Below are 19,653 nucleotides of genomic sequence, written 5' to 3'. Positions count from 1 at the left end.
GAGGTGATGATTGGTCCAAGTGAGGTGGTGTACAGAGAGAAGAGGAGGGGACCAAGGACGGAGCCCTGTGGGACACCAGTGGAGAGCTGGCGTGGGCCTGACAGTTTGCCTCCCCAGGAGACCTGGTAGGATCTTCCCGACAGGTAGGATGAGATCCACTGGAGTGCAGTGCCAGTGATGCCCATCTCAGAAAGTCTGGAGAGCAGGATCTGGTGGTTAACCGTATCAAACGCCGCAGAAAGGTCCAGCAGAATGATGACGGATGACCTGGAAGCCGCTCTGGCAGACTGGAGGGCAGTGGTGACTGAAAGGAGGGCAGTCTCTGTGGAGTGGCCGGTCTTGAAGCCCGATTGGTTGGGGTCGAGCAGTTTGTTCTGAGAAAGGAAGTTAGACAGTTGGTTAGATACAGCACGTTCAATTGTTTTAGAAAAGAAGGGCAACAATGATACCGGTCTGTAGTTCTGGAGGACGGCAGGGTTAAGGGAGGGTTTTTTGAGTAAAGGGGTAACTCTGGCCTGTTTGAAGGCAGAGGGGAAGGTGCCAGAGGTAAGAGAGGAGTTTAGAACATGGAGCAGAAAAGTTATGATAGAGGGGGAGATGGTTTGAAAGAGAGGGGAGGGGACAGGATCAAGGGGACAGGAGGTGGGGCGATGAGAGAGAATGAGGTCAGAGAGCTCTGCCTCGGACAGGGGAGAGAAGGAGTTTAGACATTTAGTTGGGTCAGAAATGGAGGGTGAGGGGGTAGGAAGGGTGGGTTTAGGGAACCGACTGCTAATGTCGGCGACTTTTTTCTCAAAGAAAGAGGAGAAGTCGTCTGCTGTCAGGGTGGAGGGAGGGGGTGGGGGAGGTGGGTTAAGAAGGGTGGAGAAGGTAGAAAAAAGTTTGTGGGGGTTTGAAGCGGAGTTAATTTTGTTAAGAAAGTAGAGGGTTTTGGCACCAGATATGTGAGAAGAGAAGGATTTGAGGAGGGAGTGATACTTATCAAGGTCCAGACCGTCTTTGGACTTGCGCCATCTCCTCTCAGCTGCTCGAAGGGTGGACCGTTCTTCACGAATAACATCCGTAAGCCACGGGCAGGGGGGAGAAGATCGTGCAGGCCTGGTAGACAGGGGACAGAGAGAGTCAAGTGCTGCAGTTAAAGTGGTTAGCAAGGTGTCGGTGGCAGTGTTAGTGGGGTGGGACGAGAACCCGTCAATAGGAGGGAGGGAGGATGTTACAATAGAGGAGAAGTGGGAGGGGGATAGCGAGCGGAGGTTGCGCCGGAAAGTTACAAGGGGAGGGGAGGTAGGAGGGGTTGGAGGGAGAGAGACAGTGAATTGGATAAAGTAGTGATCAGAGATGTGCAGTGGGGCTACAGAGGTTAAGTCGGTGATACAGTTGCGTGTCAGGACGAGGTCTAGCTGTTTGCCTGCCTTGTGGGTCGCCGGTGTGCTCAGCAGCGTCAGGTCGAAGGAGGTCAGGAGAGACAAGAAGTCGACAGCCTGCGTTCCTTGGAGGTGGATGTTGAAGTCCCCAAGGACTATCAGGGGGGTTCCATCATCCGGAAGGACGCTGAGGAGCATGTCCAGCTCCTCCACAAAGTCGGCAAGCGGTCCTGGTGGGCGATAAAGAACAATTAAGCATGCTTTAATAGGATTAGTTAGCATCACATAATGGTGTTCAAATGATTTGGCAGTAACAGAGAGTGGTGTGGATGTGTATTTAATATGAGGGGATAGAAGCAACCCTGTCCCACCACCCCGCCCGGTTGAGCGGGGTGAGTGAGTGAAGGAGTGTTTGACGGAGAGAGCAGCTGGAGTTGCAGTGTTCTCTGGGCGGATCCATGTCTCAGTCAGCGCAAGGGCATGAAGAGAAGCATGGGATGCAAACGCCGGGATGAAGTCTGCCTTGTTCACAGCAGACTGGCAGTTCCAGAGCCCTAAGGAAAGAGACAGGGCAGGTGGAGAAGAACTGGATATGAAGTGAAGGTTAGAAGTTGACCGAATATACTTTGTGACATATCTACGTCTACGGGTAGTGTAATGAACAGGAATGCTAAGGAAACACATGCTAGCTATGAATAAATTCTAGGTAGAATATAATCTAAATATGAATATAAATAGGTTGATGCTTATCAGAAGAGGTGATCCGCCTCGTTGGCCTTCCTCGGTGGACTCCGCAGGTAGACTCCTTGTCTTTGTTCGACTGAGTCTTCGTGCGACGAGGCTGGCAGACGAGGCTGCCTCTGTAATGCTAACCGCCTTAAATATGCTAATGCGCAGATACAACGCCCCCAATTACTGCCAAACAAAAGAATATCCTGAGTACCCCGAAACCGAAAATGACTCACTGGCTAGCTACTCCTTGACCAGTTTCAACTGGTTATCTAACTGCTGGCCCTTCTGCTCTGCCCAAGAGACTAACTTTTAGCTAAACTCAATAATATACTAGTCTTGATCACTCGCAGTCAATGCAGCGCTCTCGAAGTTCTCTTCAGTATGACGCTATACGCTCTTTTTCCCCGATAGCCATGCTTCGACCACATGTCACCAGCACCACACGGTCTTGGCCCTCACATTTGTTGCAGGAAGAGAAGAGGGAGCCACATAGATCCCCTTATTAGGCATTAAGCCAACACAATGTGTTGTACATGGAGACCTCCAGGCTGCCTAGCACACAGTCGACGAGTTAGGTGGTGGTGGTGGGGGAGGGGTTGGTCAGTGAGATATGGTCAAATCAGTTGTGTTTATTATGGAAGTAATTGTGTCCTTCAAATCCTGGCAACCTTCTTGTTGTGTTTAGAGGCATTTGAATATTTTTCCCATCCATGGGCAGATATCCCCTCCAATACTCAGCGCCAGACTCCTTTCCTTTTCTTTTTTTCTTCCAAACCACTCCCTTCACATTTGTCCCTATAAGTTACTGCTCCAAGGCAAGATTGCTCTTGTGTTAACCCCTGTTTTCTCTGGGAAGTACTGTGCCTTTCACCCATACAGATATTTGATGCATTTAGTGAAAATTCAGTGACATAACCGTGGAGTTGACTCCTGGCCTCTCCTTTCCCACACCCTCCCAACCCCCCTTAGAGATTTCCAAGGTCAGGAAAGGGCACAGCCTGAGGTTCCCTTCTTGGGAAGCAGCGTAGAAAAAGGGACCTAAATGACAAACACTTACAGTCAGCCCGAGCACTGTGTTTTATTTTCTCACGTTTGGATTTCTGATGTTTTCCCGATTTAGCCTTGTTGGAAGCCGGCTATGAGAACGTCAGTCTGTGTGGGTTTGACCTTGACACTTCTCCATCCAGCATTATACTTAATGTTGTTCTACGATTGAATGGGAAAAATGAAAGATTGATAGCAAAAGAGGAAGAGTTTAAGACGATAAAGAACCTGAGTTGGGACAGACCCTATAGCAGCTGATTCAGTGTGTGTGTGTGTGAGAGGGGGGGGGGGGGGAGGTAGAGAGGGGGTGAGAGAGAGAGAGGGCGAGTAGGATGCAAGGGGGCTGTATTCGTGCAAATTGTGTGTGGGTTGGCAGCTGCCACCTCCTCAACAGCTATAGCTAGCAAATCCAAAGGGAGAATGTATGGACATATGTGTACAGGGGGATAGCCCACTGGGGGTGATGAAGATCTGACTTACAGCACAAATGTGCCTAACTGACCCCCCCGCTTTACCCAACCAACAACCATCTCAGTTGCCTCTACAGACACTGATGAATAGGAACCAGTTGCTGAAGGCATAATAGGGCAAAGGGTGATCTGGGAGGGGAATGAACGGGAGGGATTGACAAGGTGGGGTGACGAGGGGTAGCAGGGGTAGGAGGGGAGGGAGGGGGGGGGTGCTGTATAGTGAAGGGTTGTCTGGGATGAGGGGCGCAATCCACAGTCGTCATTTTCCCCAGGCGGTAAACAGGCGGTACACGCTGCGCTGTTGTGACTTCTCTCTTTGGAACTACATACCTTATCTTTGACTGGAATACTCTATTCTGCGAGAGAAAGTCATTCGAGATCAGTTCATGGTTCACAGACGCTTTTTTTGCATCTTGATTCTGAAGTTGTGCCTCTGAACGTTTTCTTTTTTTTTCGTCAGCCAACCAGCAAAAGGTAAGGGAAACTGATGGGTAGTTGAAGTTTCACAACTTTCATGTTACTTTCCCGAATTCTTAGTTCCTTTTGACAGGGCTTTTGTATTGACTGAAGTGTGGCGTAGCAATGCCTTATGAAGACGAGTCAGACAACCCCTCGAGACCACCCTGAGAGGGTGCCTCTTCCACTGGCATGTCGGGGCACCTCTATAGGAACACGTCATGTTTTTATTAAGTAACGTTGCTCTTCCAGTGCATTCTCTCACAGCATGAAAAGGCAGGGTTTGATTCTTTGTGGTTGTCTAATTGGTATAGGACGTTTTCGATGGGTGGAGTAAGAGTGTGTGTGTGCGTGTGTGCGTGTTGGGAGGGTGGAGGGGGTACTTATGGCGCCTCTGAGGGCTTTACGAGGTAGATAGCAGCGAGTGTGAGGTGACTCACTGTGTGGCCTGTGCCCCACAGAGAATCCCAGTCAGATAACCCTCAACTAGAATAGAATGGAATTTGTTTGTTGTAGCCTGTAATACGTGTTGCTCTGTCGACTGCGTTTGGATGTGTTTTCATTGATTTTCCATGTTAACGTATAACTCTAAATTTAGCCCAATTCTACATGCTGTTGAAAGCCCAGATGGACCCAAACAGGTTGGTTAGTGCGGTGAAAATGTGGACATTTGCTTACAGTACCCTGGAGGCATTCCTCGATGAAGACCTCTCTTACATGTTAGCATTTTGCTTTGATGATGTAAAAGGGGCTTGTCTTCTCCCATCACCTTCACTGGCAGCCCCATGTCTTAGAACATCCTCAACTTCAGGAGTCAGGTGGCTGCGCGGTTAGGGAATCGGGCTAGTAATCTGAAGATCGCCAGTTCGATGCCAAATGACGTTGTGTCCTTGGGCAAGGTACTTCACCCTACTTGCCTCGGGGGAATGTCCCTGTACTCACTGTAAGTCGCTCTGGATAAGAGCGTCTGCCAAATGACAAAATGTAATGTAAATGTAACTTCTGGCAGCCATTTGTGAAATGAGGTATGAATATGATCCGAGTTTCAGCACAGACACATTCTTTGTACTTCAACTTTCAAATAAACAGCACACAATTCTTCCAACTGATTGATCATTGTTGCTTGGGACCCACCTGCTTTTTCGGGCCTCTGTGGCCAAACATGTTTGACTGGTGACGAGTGAGCGCAAGCCTCCAGAGCCAGGCTTCACTGTACACGCCCTGTCCCTGCAGGTCACCCCGATGCCAGCCAGGGGTTTTTCGTTGTCGTTTTTCTCTCTTTTTTTCCTCTTCCAAGGGCATTTTGCTCTCACAGATTTTGTTGTCCCTCTTCAGATCTGAGCGGATCGCCACTGTTAGGGTGAAACTAGGTATGGACAATGTCACAACTTCTGACATTAACCTTATCATTAGTAGCCTAATAAACCCCTAGGTTAACCCCCCCACTATTCGTGTTCCACCCTAGGATGTACCATTGAACCGGAACACCAGTTACTGTGATATTACTATGTGCTATTAAGTTACAGAGTCATTAATGCACTCTCACAGTATAGTGTTACCGGTCTCTATACTCAGTGTCTGTACAAAAAGGGTAAAAGTGATAAATTGAGTCTTCCAGTTACACGTGAGAACATTCGATAGGATCTGCCATAGAATACCCTCTGCCATGTTCCTTTTGTCATCCATCCAACGGCCCCAGGAAGGTTCCATGCCATTTGTATCTTCAGCCAATCATCTAGGGATGTGTGGGCAAGCCTGGGCTTATTATTGTTAGTGATGTCACCAGACAGGTTCAACCACATTGCATCATTGATGATCCATTGACTGAACAACAAACCGAAGCATTGTGGGAACTGCAGAGACATCTTGAAGGCACCTCCTCACGCTTCAGGCTTTTGAAGTGTGGTGTGGACGACTACAACATGCACGGATTAGTGTTCTATGGCGTAGTGTAGTCCTCCTGTGAGTTTCTGTTTGTGTTTCTGTGTTTGTTTGACTATATACACCTTGGGGTCGGGGCGCCCTGTGTTTGTGTGTTTGTGTGTGTGTGTGTGTGTGTGTGTGTGTGCTCGAGGCCGCCACCCAGTGCGCTCGGGTTGACTCAGACTGCAGTATTGACAGGGGCTGGCAGCGGGGGCGGGATTCACAAGCTGGGCAGCTCAGATCTTTTCTACCTCCCCGCCCCAACCCCTCTCTGCCAGCCATCTCCCACACCCCCCCACCCCACCCCACCCCCCTGCTTAGAAGTGCTGCTCTTGCACTGCATCAGCCCACACCCCCACAACACCCCCCCTCCTCCTCCCCCAAAGACCCACCCATTGGTGACGGGATGGAGAGGAGGGGATCGTATTCCTCTGCCAGAGTTGGCATCAGAGAACCAGGCACCGTCACACAGTCACAAGCCAAACAGCAGACAAAGATCTATCCCCCTACCCCCCCCCCTCCCCCCTCCCCCATCCCAGAAGAAATCCAATCGTGCAATACACTGGCCCCTGCACCTGTCACTCACACAGATTCAATCTAGCCTTGGATATTAATCGATAATAAGCCACAATTACAGTCCCTCTATTTCCCCTCGACCCTGTCTGGCTGAAGAAACAGCCGGTCAGCAGGCAGGGCAAACCTAGCGGTGAAAGGGCTGTCTGGGAACACGCAGCAACAGGCTGTAAATATCCAACAGCTGGTGCCGACACTGCCAAGGTTCGGACTGAGAAACCCGTCCCATTGCGTCGGATGAGAGAGATCAGTGTCCCACTTAGTGCCCTTGTTTGTGGGTCGGGCTTCCTTAACAAAAGGCTAACTAATCAGACCATGCCTCTCATCTCTGCTCCAGAGTCTAGACTCTAATCCTTTCTCCTTCTCTGCTGGTTGGAAGCCCCAGGTGGCGATTGTTATGTATGCAATATCCCTGGCGGGGGCACTGATTTGATTAGATTTTCGGGTGGCAATTTCGTTTGTGTGGAGCGTTTCACGCTATCGTCTGTCACCCACCATCCTACTGGCCATTTGAGGCTGCAGAGCAACCCTCCTTTATGATGCCGACGGTGACCGTGGAGACGGCGAACAGCATCGAAGTATTGATTGGCCAAGACTGCCAACCACGAGACAGATTGGTCTCTTTGATAGGCCGCTCTGTGGGTCACTCACCGGGGGGGCTGCAGTGTCGGCTTCCAGTTGCTCCCCATGAAACCTGAGGACACAGCAAAGCTCTGGGTGACTCCTAGAATATTGGCAATGTCTGCCAGGAAGGTCTGCCTTGCCAGCTCAAGAAATACAACCAACGGCTCTCAGCAAGAGATCCAAGTATAGGTACAGACATAAACAACACCTAGGCTAACACCGCAGGATTTGTTAATTAGTTAATAAATAAAGAGTGCCGAAATTCGGTGCGGTTAGTTTAGTCGATGCCTGTGCGTGTGGAGGGGTTGTGGAGTGGTTGTTGTGAGGACAGGGTTCTGGCAGACAGTGTTGCTGAATGGGAAAGGTGATGGATTTCTCAGCAGTGCTCTGGCTGAACTCCAGCTCCCAACAGCCCCCACCTCCACCCCCGCCGACTGTTATCTCTCTGCCCCAGGCTTCTCTGTCTGCTGTCACTTACACACAGGGACAACGGAGATGGACAAAGATGTATACGCACACATGCACACACACACACAGACATACTGGATGCACGCATATCCACTCAAACGTCAACTCATTTTAACAAACAACAAATAACATACACTTAGTTACATGTACCTTTAACTGATAAGATTAGATTTCCAGACACCCTCACATGCTCAAATCCCCTCTAGCATAAACACACACACACACATCGCTGTCCATATGCCCTGCAACTTCCGAATGTGAGTGTTTGAAGCACTATATGTCATGACTCAGTCATGACCTTTATGGCCCTTCACTGTAGGTTATGACACATGCCAGGTTGTGGACACGTCAATGGCAGCTCTTGCGGGTCAGTGCCCATGCACCACCTTCAACCATCCTGCCGAAGAGAAACATGGCTGTCTCAAAGGTTTGAAAGGCTAGAAATGGATGTTCAGCCTAATGGTACATCATACCTTTTTCTGTTTGGTATTTCATGGACTAACGTGTTTTGGTTTAAGCTGCTTGTTCAGGTTAATGTTTTATTTTTTTTAAATCTTGTCTTTCTTGTTTTTTGTTATATTTCTTGGAAGGGGGGCTTAAGGCTCAACACTCCCACACATGGCCCATAATGGCTCACTCTTTGGTGATTTAGACAACAATAGCTGTTATCAGCATTAATCTGCTCTCTCGTTCAACCTTCCTCTCTGTTCAGCTGGGCTGTAGACACACTCCAGGCACCTCCGACGTCCATGCCAGACAAGAGATTCTGCCTGACATCAGACATGGGAAGCATGCTCCCACAGCATGAAGGGTAAAAGGTCGCGGCTTGACCACCCCGGGCAGATAAAGCGGCCTTTTCATGTGCAGCGGGCCCACAGCCCAAAACAAATCCCACTGAGAGCAGCCTTTCAACTCCAGACCCATGCCTCCATGGCAAGACTCCTCATGCGCCAAGCTAACGAGCCCTCGTGCGATTGGATATGTGGTGGAAACCGCCAGAGTGTCCTCTCCCTTTTTAGTTCTCACCTCTCCGTATCTCTTCCGTAGTTAAGGCTAGTCTGTGTACAATTCTTTCCATGGTCAGCCCCGACTTTCCATGTAAGATGAGAGCTGGGGCTGCCTCCAGTTAGTAGCTTTTCCTTTTCTCTTTTTTTTACCAATCAATTATGGCACACATAACACCCTTTCTACACAGACCTTTCCCTTTGTGCTACCTCCGAGCTAAATACGTAAGTCACGGAGATCTCATTGCCAAAGCTAAAGCAGTTGCACCCACAGAAAGGCACGCTGTGCGGTCCTTTGCAGGCAACAGCAACAGTGGCACAGCCCAGAATCCCTGCTATTGACTTTGTGCTTTCAATAGAATGAATGTAAACAACTGGGGAGGAGTGGCGTCTTACTAGTCTCCCAGGTAGGGAGAATGCAAACAATGTGGGTGAGCGAGTGCAAAGACTGCTCTCACGGCGCTCCTGATGCACAAACGCAACGACTTGGCTCCCGCTGTTGTGTGTGTGTGTGTGTACGCAGTCTGGATGTATATATATAGCGGGCTATTTTTAAGGGCCGAACTGCAAATAGTCTTAGCGGAGCTTAAAATGGTCCTGGCCTCTGTTGCCATTGCCAGGTCATGGCCTGATCTTTCATTCATGAATTCATCTGCACGTGGGCCATTCCCCCGCCTGCTTTTTGAAATTCTCATCGTTAATAATCTGTCTCAATCTTCATCACGGTGTATTAAAACCACTGCCGAGGGGTCATTTGAATGATAAAAGCTCTCTTTTTCGCTACCTAGGCTTTGTCTTTAATCGCACCACGTGGAGCGATGCCAGCATAGCATGGTTTAGATAACCACGCGTAATGACAAGGATATTACGGGGCTGGTGACAGAGGATCCGAGAGCTTTCCAGCAGCTCCAGGGGGTTGGTGAGCGCGAGGGCCCCGCCCGCCCGCCCCCCTCGCCGCCCGGCCGCACCGGGGCCAAGCGAGGAGCCTCGACAGGGGCGGGCTCTGCCTTCGATTTGGGACTCGCATGCGGTGCGTCAGGTCGGGGCGGGCAAGCGCGTTGCCGCTGGCAACCGGCGGATCAGTGATGTGGCGGTGATGCCTCTAATGAAGCTGACACAGCACAGGCTCCCTCCTCACCGCCCCCAGGGGGAGAAGGCGGGGGGTGGGAGGGGGGGAAGGGAGAATGGGGGGGGGGGGGGGGAGGAGGGGGGGGCACTCCTGCTCGACAGTGTGCGCTGCTCTCCCTCGTACCCCCACGGGAAACGCTAACCCCATGAGAAGTGTTCCCCATCCCCGACTCCCCCTGCCACGGCTGTTCTTTGGAAGTGCATCTCTAATTTGACCGAAAGGAACCGTACATTAATTAACTCTCTTTATTTCCCCCTTGTAGTGCTGTGTAGGGACGAAGGCTACAGACTGTTGTTGATACCAACAAATGTGGGTCACAGTACAAACAATGCCTAATCTTCGAATCGCAGACTGATGAAATCCCTTTCCCCTGTTTTCCAGGAGTAACACGCCAGAAGAGGGGGGGAAAAAAAGCAGTTTCAGCAGACGAGTGGATGAGACCATGGCACAGACCATGATCTGAGGACGACAGCCACGAGAATCCTCTCTTTCTTCTTCCTCCTTTTTCTTGCGCGGGGGGTTCGAGCTCCGAGTCCAGCTGCCTTGGACAGGTGGAGAAACAAAAGAGAAGAGAGAAAGACTGTAACACAGAGAGAGAGAGAAAGGGAGAAAGTGACGACCCGACTCCTTGTCGCGAACAGCCACCTTCCCCCCTCGGGACTGCCGTGACCTCCGCCCCCTGCCCCACCACGCTCCCTGCCCCCCCCAACACCACTCCAGAACCATGGGGAGGAAAAAGATCCAGATCCAAAGGATCACGGATGAACGGAACCGACAGGTGAGACCTGTGTGTGTGTGTGTGTGTGTTGACATGTCATCAGGATGCCTCCATGTGACTCTGTGCTTGTGTCGTGCCCAGTTTTATGGGTAGACCAGTGAGCTGTAGTAGTAAGCCACCTAATCTAAACACAGATGTCACATTAGTCACCATCATTGTGGATATTCAGTATCAATACAATCGTGAACACTCTGCAGAGACACCGGTGAGTATTTCTGGGAGGACGAAAGGCTAAATGATCCATCCAAAATGAGTCAACTGGTAAATGGGCTTCACTCCATTAAGCATGTTGAGTAATGCATTTGATGCGCCTGCCATTTCTAATACAGCAAGTCACTGCTTGAGTTAGACCTGAGTGAGTTAGGCACCAGGTGACCAGAGGCTATAAAAATCATCTTGAGTGTATACTCATGAATCATGAAGGCTACCATTTACATTGAAGGGGGAAATCTGCCTTGAAGCATTCTGGGTAACTGTGTTTTCAAGACTGCGCAACCAGACATGCAATTTCTAAGATTAAACAAAACAGCTTGTGTCAGGTTGCTGCCCTATCAGGTGTGCAGTACAGCGGAAAGAACAACCTCAGTAAGTTTGGTAGATTAAGAATCCATACACTGTGCTTTATGCACTGTCTTTAATATGAATTAAACAAACATGTTGACATTCTGTGCTCATTTATCCAGTTGATAACTAGGTGTTGCCATGAAATGTTGAGGATAAAATGACTTGTTGACAGATAAATTGAGTGTTAGTTAAGTTAATATCAAGTGTCTTGGCTACGACCATGGTATTGCATGAGATTTGGAGTAAACACACATACTTTGAATCTCGATACATGTAGCTTTTGCTGTAAATACTCCAAGAAATGTCAAAGTTATACAAAAAATGAAGAGAAGTACAGGAAGTAGAAACTAAGTGCAAACTGCAGAGAGGGTTGTCAGCTGTAGAAAGCCCCAGAGAGACAACTGGGGAGTGTCGGGGTGTTGGGGGTGGGGTGTTGGGGGTTGGGGGTGGGGGGTTGGGGGTGGGGTGTTGGGGGTTGGGGGTGGGGTGTTGGGGGTTGGGGGTGGGGGGTTGGGGTGTGGGGGGTTGGGGGTGGGGGGTGGGGGGTTGGCGGTGGGGGGTTGGGGGTGGGGTGTTGGGGGTTGGGGGTGGGGTGGGGGTTGGGGGGGGGGGGGGGTGGGGGGTTGGGGGTGGGGGGTGGGGGGTGGGGGGTTGGGGGTGGGGGGTTGGGGGTGGGGGGTTGGAACTGTGGCTTGCTGCTTTCATGGTCGCTGTGCCACATCCATGCCAGGGCTACACCAGATGAAACCGCTCATCCCTCTAAACCAGGTTGTCTCGTTATGCAGCGTTGCCATTGGTAACTCGCGCTTTCTATTCTTAATGTTGGATGTGTTCTGCTTATTTATCCTGGCATTGGTGTCGAAAGGAGGATCTTGGCTTGTTAGACTCAGAAGACTTGCGGTTCACCTTGTGCATTCGGAAACAATCGTGCGCGCGAGTGCGTTGTATCATCTCTCTTCATGGTATTAAACTGTTATAATTGTTGACGAGAATGATAGGACGTTAGCATTGCATGCTAACATTTTTACAAAAAATGTTTTTCTATATAACATGTTAGCATTGCATGCTAACTTCTCACTATTCTTTCCTTGGCTCAGCTGTCTCATGTCTCCCCATAATTGGTCGTGCGCTGCTCTTCCACGTCACACTTTAGCTTTGGTCTCTGTGAGCGCGTGTGTATGTGCACGTGGGTTTGATTGTGTGAGATTGAGAGAGGTGGGGGGAGGGAAAAGGGGAGGGGGGGTGGGGGTGGGGGGGCAGGAGGAGATGAGGCTGCGAGGGTGTGATGAGGTGAGGCGGGGAAAGATAGGGGAAGGAATAAGGGTGGGTAGGCAGTTGCCCATGGATACGACCCCAATATAATTTGATTTGTGGCAGCGGGAAGCTTAGAGTGAAGGGAAAAGAGGGAGGGAGGATAGAGAGAAAGAGAGGATGGAGGCAGAGAGAAAGCGAGTGGAAAAGAAAACGAGGGCGAGAAAACGAGAGTTGGAGGAGAGATGGGAGGAGGGGGGGGGGGGGGGGGTGGAGGAGGAGGAGGAGAAGGAGAGAACGCAAGCTGGCTCGTGCCCCACTGAGAGACTTCAGTGTTACATGGCGGGCGCTCAAGTAATTAGAGAGGGAGGAAGAAACAGACAGAGAGGGGGGGGAGAGAGAGAGAGGTTTAAGAATGGCAGCGGTGCAGTTGGCCTCCGTGGTTCTATCTCCCTCCTTGTGCTTCCTCTCTGATTCCGTCTGTGCAAAAAAACAAACAAGATAAAACCCCTCAGTTCTGTAAATGCCACACTGTACCCAGGGACTTCCAATAAAAACAACCTAATACACACCCGGGAATCATTTCTGTTGACACCTTTAATTAAATGAAGCTTTCCCACAAAGCCAACAGTGTTTTGTTTGTTTGTTCGCACACGTGGATTTCGAAAAGATGTAAAAGTGTGGTCGTTTGTTTCGGGCTTTTCATTACTTCTCATGTGTCATCCTCCCTTTTCGTGCTGTTCTTCCGATTCAGTTTGCCAAAAGGTCAGAGCTTATTCAAAATGCTTTTGGTCCTCGTGTCAAACCTTGTTTTAAACCTCTTCATTCCTTATTATCTAATTTTCCTCTGGCTCACACTCTCCCCCTCCCCCCTTTCCTCCTTCCCAGGTGACGTTCACCAAAAGGAAGTTTGGCCTGATGAAGAAGGCGTACGAGCTGAGCGTGCTGTGCGACTGCGAGATCGCCCTCATCATCTTCAACCACTCCAACAAGCTGTTCCAGTACGCCAGCACCGACATGGACAAGGTGCTGCTCAAGTACACCGAGTACAACGAGCCCCACGAGAGCAGGACCAACGCTGATATCATCGAGGTATGGGGGAGGGGCTGAGGGAGGGGGGAGGTGGGGAACAAGGGATGGACGGGTAGAAGAGGGTGGGCGGGGGGGGGGGGGGGGGGAGAAAGGGGAAGCTGGCGAAAAAAGGAGGGTGAGGAAGGAGGGGGGGTGGGATCACAGTATGTCTCCCCAAAGGATAAAGTGAGAGTGGGAGGTGATTATCTGTTTTTTCCACCAGAGGGTAGTGAATAATATTGGTCTGCTTGGGGGGGATGGGGGGTGGCGGTGGATGAGACTGAGGTTGGGACACAATACCGGTGGATCAACAGTTTCTGCACTCTGCTACACTGTCTCAGAAGAAAGACGCCAAGATGGCCGCCTATGGAATAGGCAAGGCACTACAGTATTTCACTGTGGTGGGATGGCTGTGCCACTGGCTCTCATAAAGCTGATCCAGTCCTGTTTTGGTCTTTGGCTTGGCCTGGTCTGGCCTGGTGCCTGTTACCATGGAGAGAGGGCAGAGGTAGGGACAGCTGGCCCTGCTGTCACTTCCCCTCTGGCCCTAGCCTTAGCCCTGGTCCTAGCCTTAGCCTTCCATAAACCCAAAATGCCTCTACTCACAGAGCAAGGAGCCCTGTGCAGTACTGAGCTTAAAGAGTTTTGTTTGTCTTTACTTCAACATGCATGCAGCATAAATCGGAAACTTCTTTGTTGAAACAATACACTTATAGACTAGAAATCTGTCAGTCAGCAGAGGATTAACTGACATGGTAGGTGTGGTTATACTATCTCTCTCTCTCTCTCTCTCTCTCTCTGTCTTTCTCTCTCTTGCTCTTTCCATCTCTCTATCTGTCTCTCCTTCCTCATTCTCACTCAAATGTCTGTCACTTCTCTGTGTCACCCTCTTATCTCACACCAACCATTTATCACACTCTCTTCTTCCTCTTTGGTCTTTCTCTCTCTCCTCCTCCACCCGTTTTGTTTCAGCCTTTCTTTCTCTCTCACTCTGTCTTCTTTCCATCTAGCGCCGTCTCTCTCAGTCTGTGTGTGCGTGTGTGTGTGTGTGGGGGGGGGGGGGTTCAGGGGCAAGGGCAGTCTCTGGGCTGCAGCTCCAGCTGCAGATGGCTCTTAAGTGTGTATGCTAGTGTGCCGTTGCGGGGCGTTGGGCTGCTCAGGGCCACATCAGTGCAAGCTCCAGTGGCCGTGTTTCTGTGGCAGTGTGTGTGACGTGTGTATGCTTGTCTTCTGTGTGAATACGATGTGTGTGTGTCTCACTGCCCGCGTGTGCCATCCTCTCCGCTCCGCAGTGGCCCGTGAGAATGCCTCATACAATATTCAAAGCTGGGTGAGAGCCTCTGCTCTGCGGATGTGTTCCAGTCCCTTCGTACGACTCCGGGAGTATTTCCCCATCTCTTCCACAAGGCATCCAGGCCCAGATACGGCCAATAAGAGATGGTGGGATTCTCTTCAGGAAGGATGCCTCCGCAGAAGACACATTGGCCACTGGGCTTGCTGTTGTTGTCCGCCTTCTATGACAAAAACAGAGGCAGCGTTGCAGTGTTTTGTTTGGCACTAGTGGGCAAAAAAAACTCGCGCGTGAGAGAGAGAAATCGAGAGAGAGAGAGAGAGAGAGAGAGAGAGAGGGGGGGATAATCGGATAGGCACAAAATGTGTCCATTTGCCGCTCTGCCTCCCTGCGTTTCTTCAAGCAAGGGCTTTTGTGTATGAATTATGGAGTGAAGATGCAAGCATGAACGCACGCACGCACTCTCTCTGCTTTACGTTACAAATGGGTCGCACACTATTTGGTACCCGACACGTTCCAACACATACATTTTTGATCCGTATATTTAAAAACTCTTTAATCCACACCAAATTAAGGTTTGTGTTTGTGTGTGTGTGTATCTTAACATGATATTCCGTACACAGACAGACATTCCTTCACTCCAGTGTTTCGGCTGTGTGGCGATGCATATGCACACACACACAGCCTCTCTTTGAGCTGCACGTGCTGTGTGTGTGTGGGCAGCTTGCCTCTCCTGCCAGAACGTGTTAATCCGCTTGACTGCAGATCCCAATCAGGGGAGAGGAGGAAAGGGAAAGAGAGGGAGAGGGAGAGAGGGAGCGCTGAAGGAGGGAGATGAAGAGGCCGAGCGAGGAAGTGAAGAGGGGTGAGAAAGGAAGATGAAGAAGAGGGGGGATGCCCTTTTCTTAAGCGGCTCAAGGAATATCTCCCCATGCAGTTCCTCTGTAGGGGCTTAAATACTTTGTCACTGCCCCGGTTCCAGGTCCAAGCTTGGGGAGCTCTTCATGTCACGCATGACAAAACAGCACTTGACAAGATTCGCCTTGAGTAATTGATTCCAATTAAAGCCCCTAATTGGTCCAAACACTCTCAAATATGGCGGCCCTTTCGCCACCACAAACACGACCAAAGGGAGTTGTTGGAAGGGAATTGAACTGGCCTATCACAATGCAGATACTGCACTCCAGGGGGAGGAGCCCCCCCTGTTGCCCTGACGATGCTCCCTCAGGGCTAATCCTGCTTTACCACATCCAAACAAAATTCCTCTGGCGTCCTCTAAGGCCTGTCATAGCCCAATGTCCTAATCCCTACCGATCAGGATCACTGTTGGGGGACCACCCTTGAAGTCACTTTATTGGTCCCTCAAGAGTCACATGACCACTGACCACTCCCTTGGTTACCATGGAGACAGTTGGTCCAGGTACTGCGAAAGGCCGGCTGTCTTATTTGGTCAACAAGTGTCTTCAGGACGGTTTTTTGCCTTTCATTTTTATTTGACAAAATACATTACTATACTAATAATGAAGCATGAAGAACACATCATGATTTTATGCCTGATAGAAAACAGGGTTTCAAATATTACGCAACATTTGACACACTTTGTTTGTGCTATTGCCGAGACGGCATGAACGAACGGGATCGCTCTGTCTCCAGAAAGCTTAGCGAGCCTTAATGCGAGATTCATTGTGCCGCAAAGCTGAGCGTGAAACAAGCTATTATCTGACACCTCAACAGGTTCCAGGCCAACCAGAGCCAAGGAGGCTAGCGGGGGCTAGCTCTGAAACCACCCATGCTATCCCACCCTCCTGAGACCCCATTACAGGGAGGCCCCATTAACCTCATGCATAAATAACACCACCACCCCTGGTCCGGTAACAGCAGGAGACCTTCTAACGGGTGATGTATTATAGAGATGAGGAGGAACTGAGGTTCTCCTAGAGCCCTCCACCCAGGGAGACCTTTTGAATGTGGCAGCCTAGAAACGTCATTGGTCGGCTGCACAGTTGTGGAGGGGGGGGGGCCGGGGCGGTGCGATAGCTAATCTGACCATGACATGTCCCGTGCTGGGGCGATCGCTGCTACGTCGGGAGATTCTGGGATGTGCCAGCCAGTAGGCTGGTGAGCGGAGGCTGGAATCAGGGAGGGAGGGAGGCAGGGAGGGGAGAGGAGGAGGGGGGGTAGGGGGGTCTCTCAGGATGGCCCCGGGGCTTCCATGGTCCTGGATGCGGGGAGCTGCAAATGAGACGTGACAATACATTCTGCCTCTGCGGACAAGAGGGCCAGAGAGGCAGCGACAGGAGAGAGAGGGTGAGGGAGGGATGGATTGAGAGAGGGAGAGAGATGGATGGCGCATGGGGGGGGAAGCTTTGGGAATAGGTTAAGAAGATGGAACGGGGGGAAAGGAGCCTGTGGTGTGTGCAGGGGGGAGATAAAAGTGAGCGATGGAGGGCTTGGAGGCTAAGGGAAGGGCGAAGAGAGGAGAGGGGAAGGGCAGAGGTGAGCTCGCACCAGGGGGATACCGAGGGGACGCCGTGTCGCCGAGAAATGTGCGGGGGGGCGGCGGCGAGTCTTGACGAGGGAGATTTCAACTGATGAAATGATTGAATGAGGAGAAGCATGGAGAAAGGTAGAAGGGGGGGGGGGGGGGCAAGCGCTGAGGAGGAAGGAAAGGGGCGGACGAACGACGGAGAGCGATGAGGAATGTGCGAGAGAAAGGAGTGAGAGAAAGGAGCGAGAGAAAGGAGCGAGAGCGGCGGGTTGGGCGGGAGAGCCCGAGGGGGAGGGGCCGGAGAGGGAGCAGAGGCAGCCCAGCCAGTCACAGCCCAGCGTGGTCCTCTGCGGGGGAATCTTACCCTGGCAACACAATAGAGGGCCGCACTTGAAAGACTGTGTGCCAGCAGGGGAAGGGGTGCGGAGGGACAGGTGAACAGATGGAGCTGACTGAGAGACAAGCTCATCAGCTGACGTGTGTGTGTGTGTGTGTCTGCTTGTGTGTGTATCTATCTGTGTGTGTGTCTGTATGTGTGTGTCTGCGTGTGAAAGGCTTTTGCACGTTGGTGTGTTTTATAGTTGTTGGGGTTTTTTTTCCCCACCATGCAATTAGCATTTCTGTGCATGGGGGTGTTGGAGTGTGACAGAAAGTGTGAATATCACTGCCAGGTCTTTTTGTGAGGGCAATGTTTTTAGTCTGGGATTTTCTTTTTGGTGTCGACAGTTAGGGGTGTCCATGCCTCAAACACATCCCCGGCCCAGACCTCTGTCACATGTTGTCTGTGTCACTTAGGAGGTTTTTAGCTTTTTAGGTCAACACTCACTTGGAACTTGATTTCCATGAACTGTGGGAAATAAATACATCTTCCTGTGCATAACACAAGCAGCAGTGCAGATTAGTATAACATTGGATATGCCTACCATGTTGCTATGAATTGAAGCATGGCTTAACTTTTATTATCTTAAAATGCTCATGCTCAACTAATAGTTATTGTATTGAGGCAAATATGACCTTCCCTGTAAAGTCTTGATACAAATCCAATCAGAGTTAATGACATTGATCAATAACATTAGTATTTTTTTACCATACCTTATCCTCTTTTTAGGAAATAATTGGTTAGCAATTACAGCGTTTTGCCCGTATTTCTTACAACTGATTCTGAACGTGGTGTTGGATTGCACAGTATTGAGTCATCATGTCTTACCAGTGAAGGATCCCAATGGGTGTCCTAGAACATGTACTTATCTATTAATCAAACCTCCATTAGACTGAAGCAACTGGAAAGATTGCTGCACAGTTACTTTTCATCCAATTAATACAGTAGACTGGTTCATTTATTAAGAACTCAAATTATTTTTCTAACGTATTCACAATGGGCTTTTCATGTTTGCTTCTTGTGCAGTAAATGTGCATTTCCTAAACGTTATCTTTTGACTGCTAACTAATAAGAGCACAATTTATTCAGGTTAAACAGATCCTTTCTTAGTCTGCCATCAGTGCGTTTTGTTCGCGTAATGACGCCGTTCTCAAGGTTAAGATCCATTTTGCCACGGCGATCCGGTTTGCTGTTTGGTCGAGCTTCCACCAGTAAAGCTACTTAGCGTTAAATCTCGTTTGCCAGAATCCTCTCAAAATAAGAGCCTGTCTTACAGCTACCTAAAGCCTGAACTGGCCTGAGCGAAGCGCCCGGGCTGCGACTCCTCCGCGTGGCTTCTATTTCACCATTTACCCTTTACCTCGCGCAACAGTTCCTGGTGGTGTGAAGCTTTGCACCAATTTCCGGGGCTGTTGATTAGCGAATGGCAAGATGGAATGCCCGAGTGTGTTGTAACCGCGCACGGTACACGGTTTCTTCAAGCGTTTATTTATAGATTTAGTTTTCGTTTTTGTGTTAGTCAATACGTTTCTTCTCCCTACCGACACCTTTCTACTGAGAGTGCCTTTACTGAGAGTGTTAGAGTGCAGGTGCACATACTGTGTTTGAAGTAGCCAGAGATGTAGTGAATAGAACCTTTCTCTTTCTGGTAGCAGAAATCGATCAGATATAAGTGGCTCAGAATTCAGGTTACCTGGTTTGGTCACCGAGTTTGTGATGCTGTATCGTTGTACAAAAGTGAATTGTGATTTTTTCTGCTAAACGGTGAAGGTGTCATTGATTATGACAGATGTGCCTGAAAGGAAAAAAAAAAAAAAGTAAATGAAAATGTCCCTCTTCCTCCCCCCTCCTCTTAACCGCTGTAGACATTGCGAAAGAAAGGCTTTAACGGCTGCAACAGCCCCGAGCCGGACGGGGACGATTCCATCGACCAAAGCCCGCTAAACGAAGACAAATACAGGAAGAACGAGGACCTGGACATCCTCTTCAAGCGCTATGGCGTGAGTACCGTCCCCCTTTTTCATTTGATCTAACTTCCCTCTCT

At 50.1% G+C, this 19,653-nt stretch overlaps 1 protein-coding gene across 10 annotated transcripts in view; it reads left to right on the top strand.

The window, feature by feature from the left end:
* mef2d (myocyte enhancer factor 2d) overlaps positions 1-19,653 on the top strand; it is a 48,016-nt gene that overhangs the window by 10,665 nt on the left and 17,698 nt on the right. For 5 of the 10 annotated variants that reach the window (XM_047041247.1, XM_047041295.1, XM_047041232.1 and 2 more), the window contains 2 exons: positions 10,169-10,565; positions 13,269-13,472. In XM_047041247.1, coding sequence (XP_046897203.1) covers positions 10,512-10,565; positions 13,269-13,472 — 258 coding nt within the window. In that variant the 5' untranslated portion in view covers positions 10,169-10,511. Of the gene's footprint in view, positions 1-3,818; positions 4,085-10,168; positions 10,566-13,268; positions 13,473-19,474; positions 19,610-19,653 lie in introns of those variants that run through there. The other 5 variants (XM_047041256.1, XM_047041275.1, XM_047041303.1 and 2 more) reach the window with 3 other exon arrangements.

This window comes from Hypomesus transpacificus, chromosome 2 (assembly GCF_021917145.1).
Source record: "Hypomesus transpacificus isolate Combined female chromosome 2, fHypTra1, whole genome shotgun sequence".
NCBI classification, from domain to species: domain Eukaryota; kingdom Metazoa; phylum Chordata; class Actinopteri; order Osmeriformes; family Osmeridae; genus Hypomesus; species Hypomesus transpacificus.
Note: the sequence above shows the minus strand (reverse complement) of the source record. Positions and strands in the feature narration are given on the sequence as shown.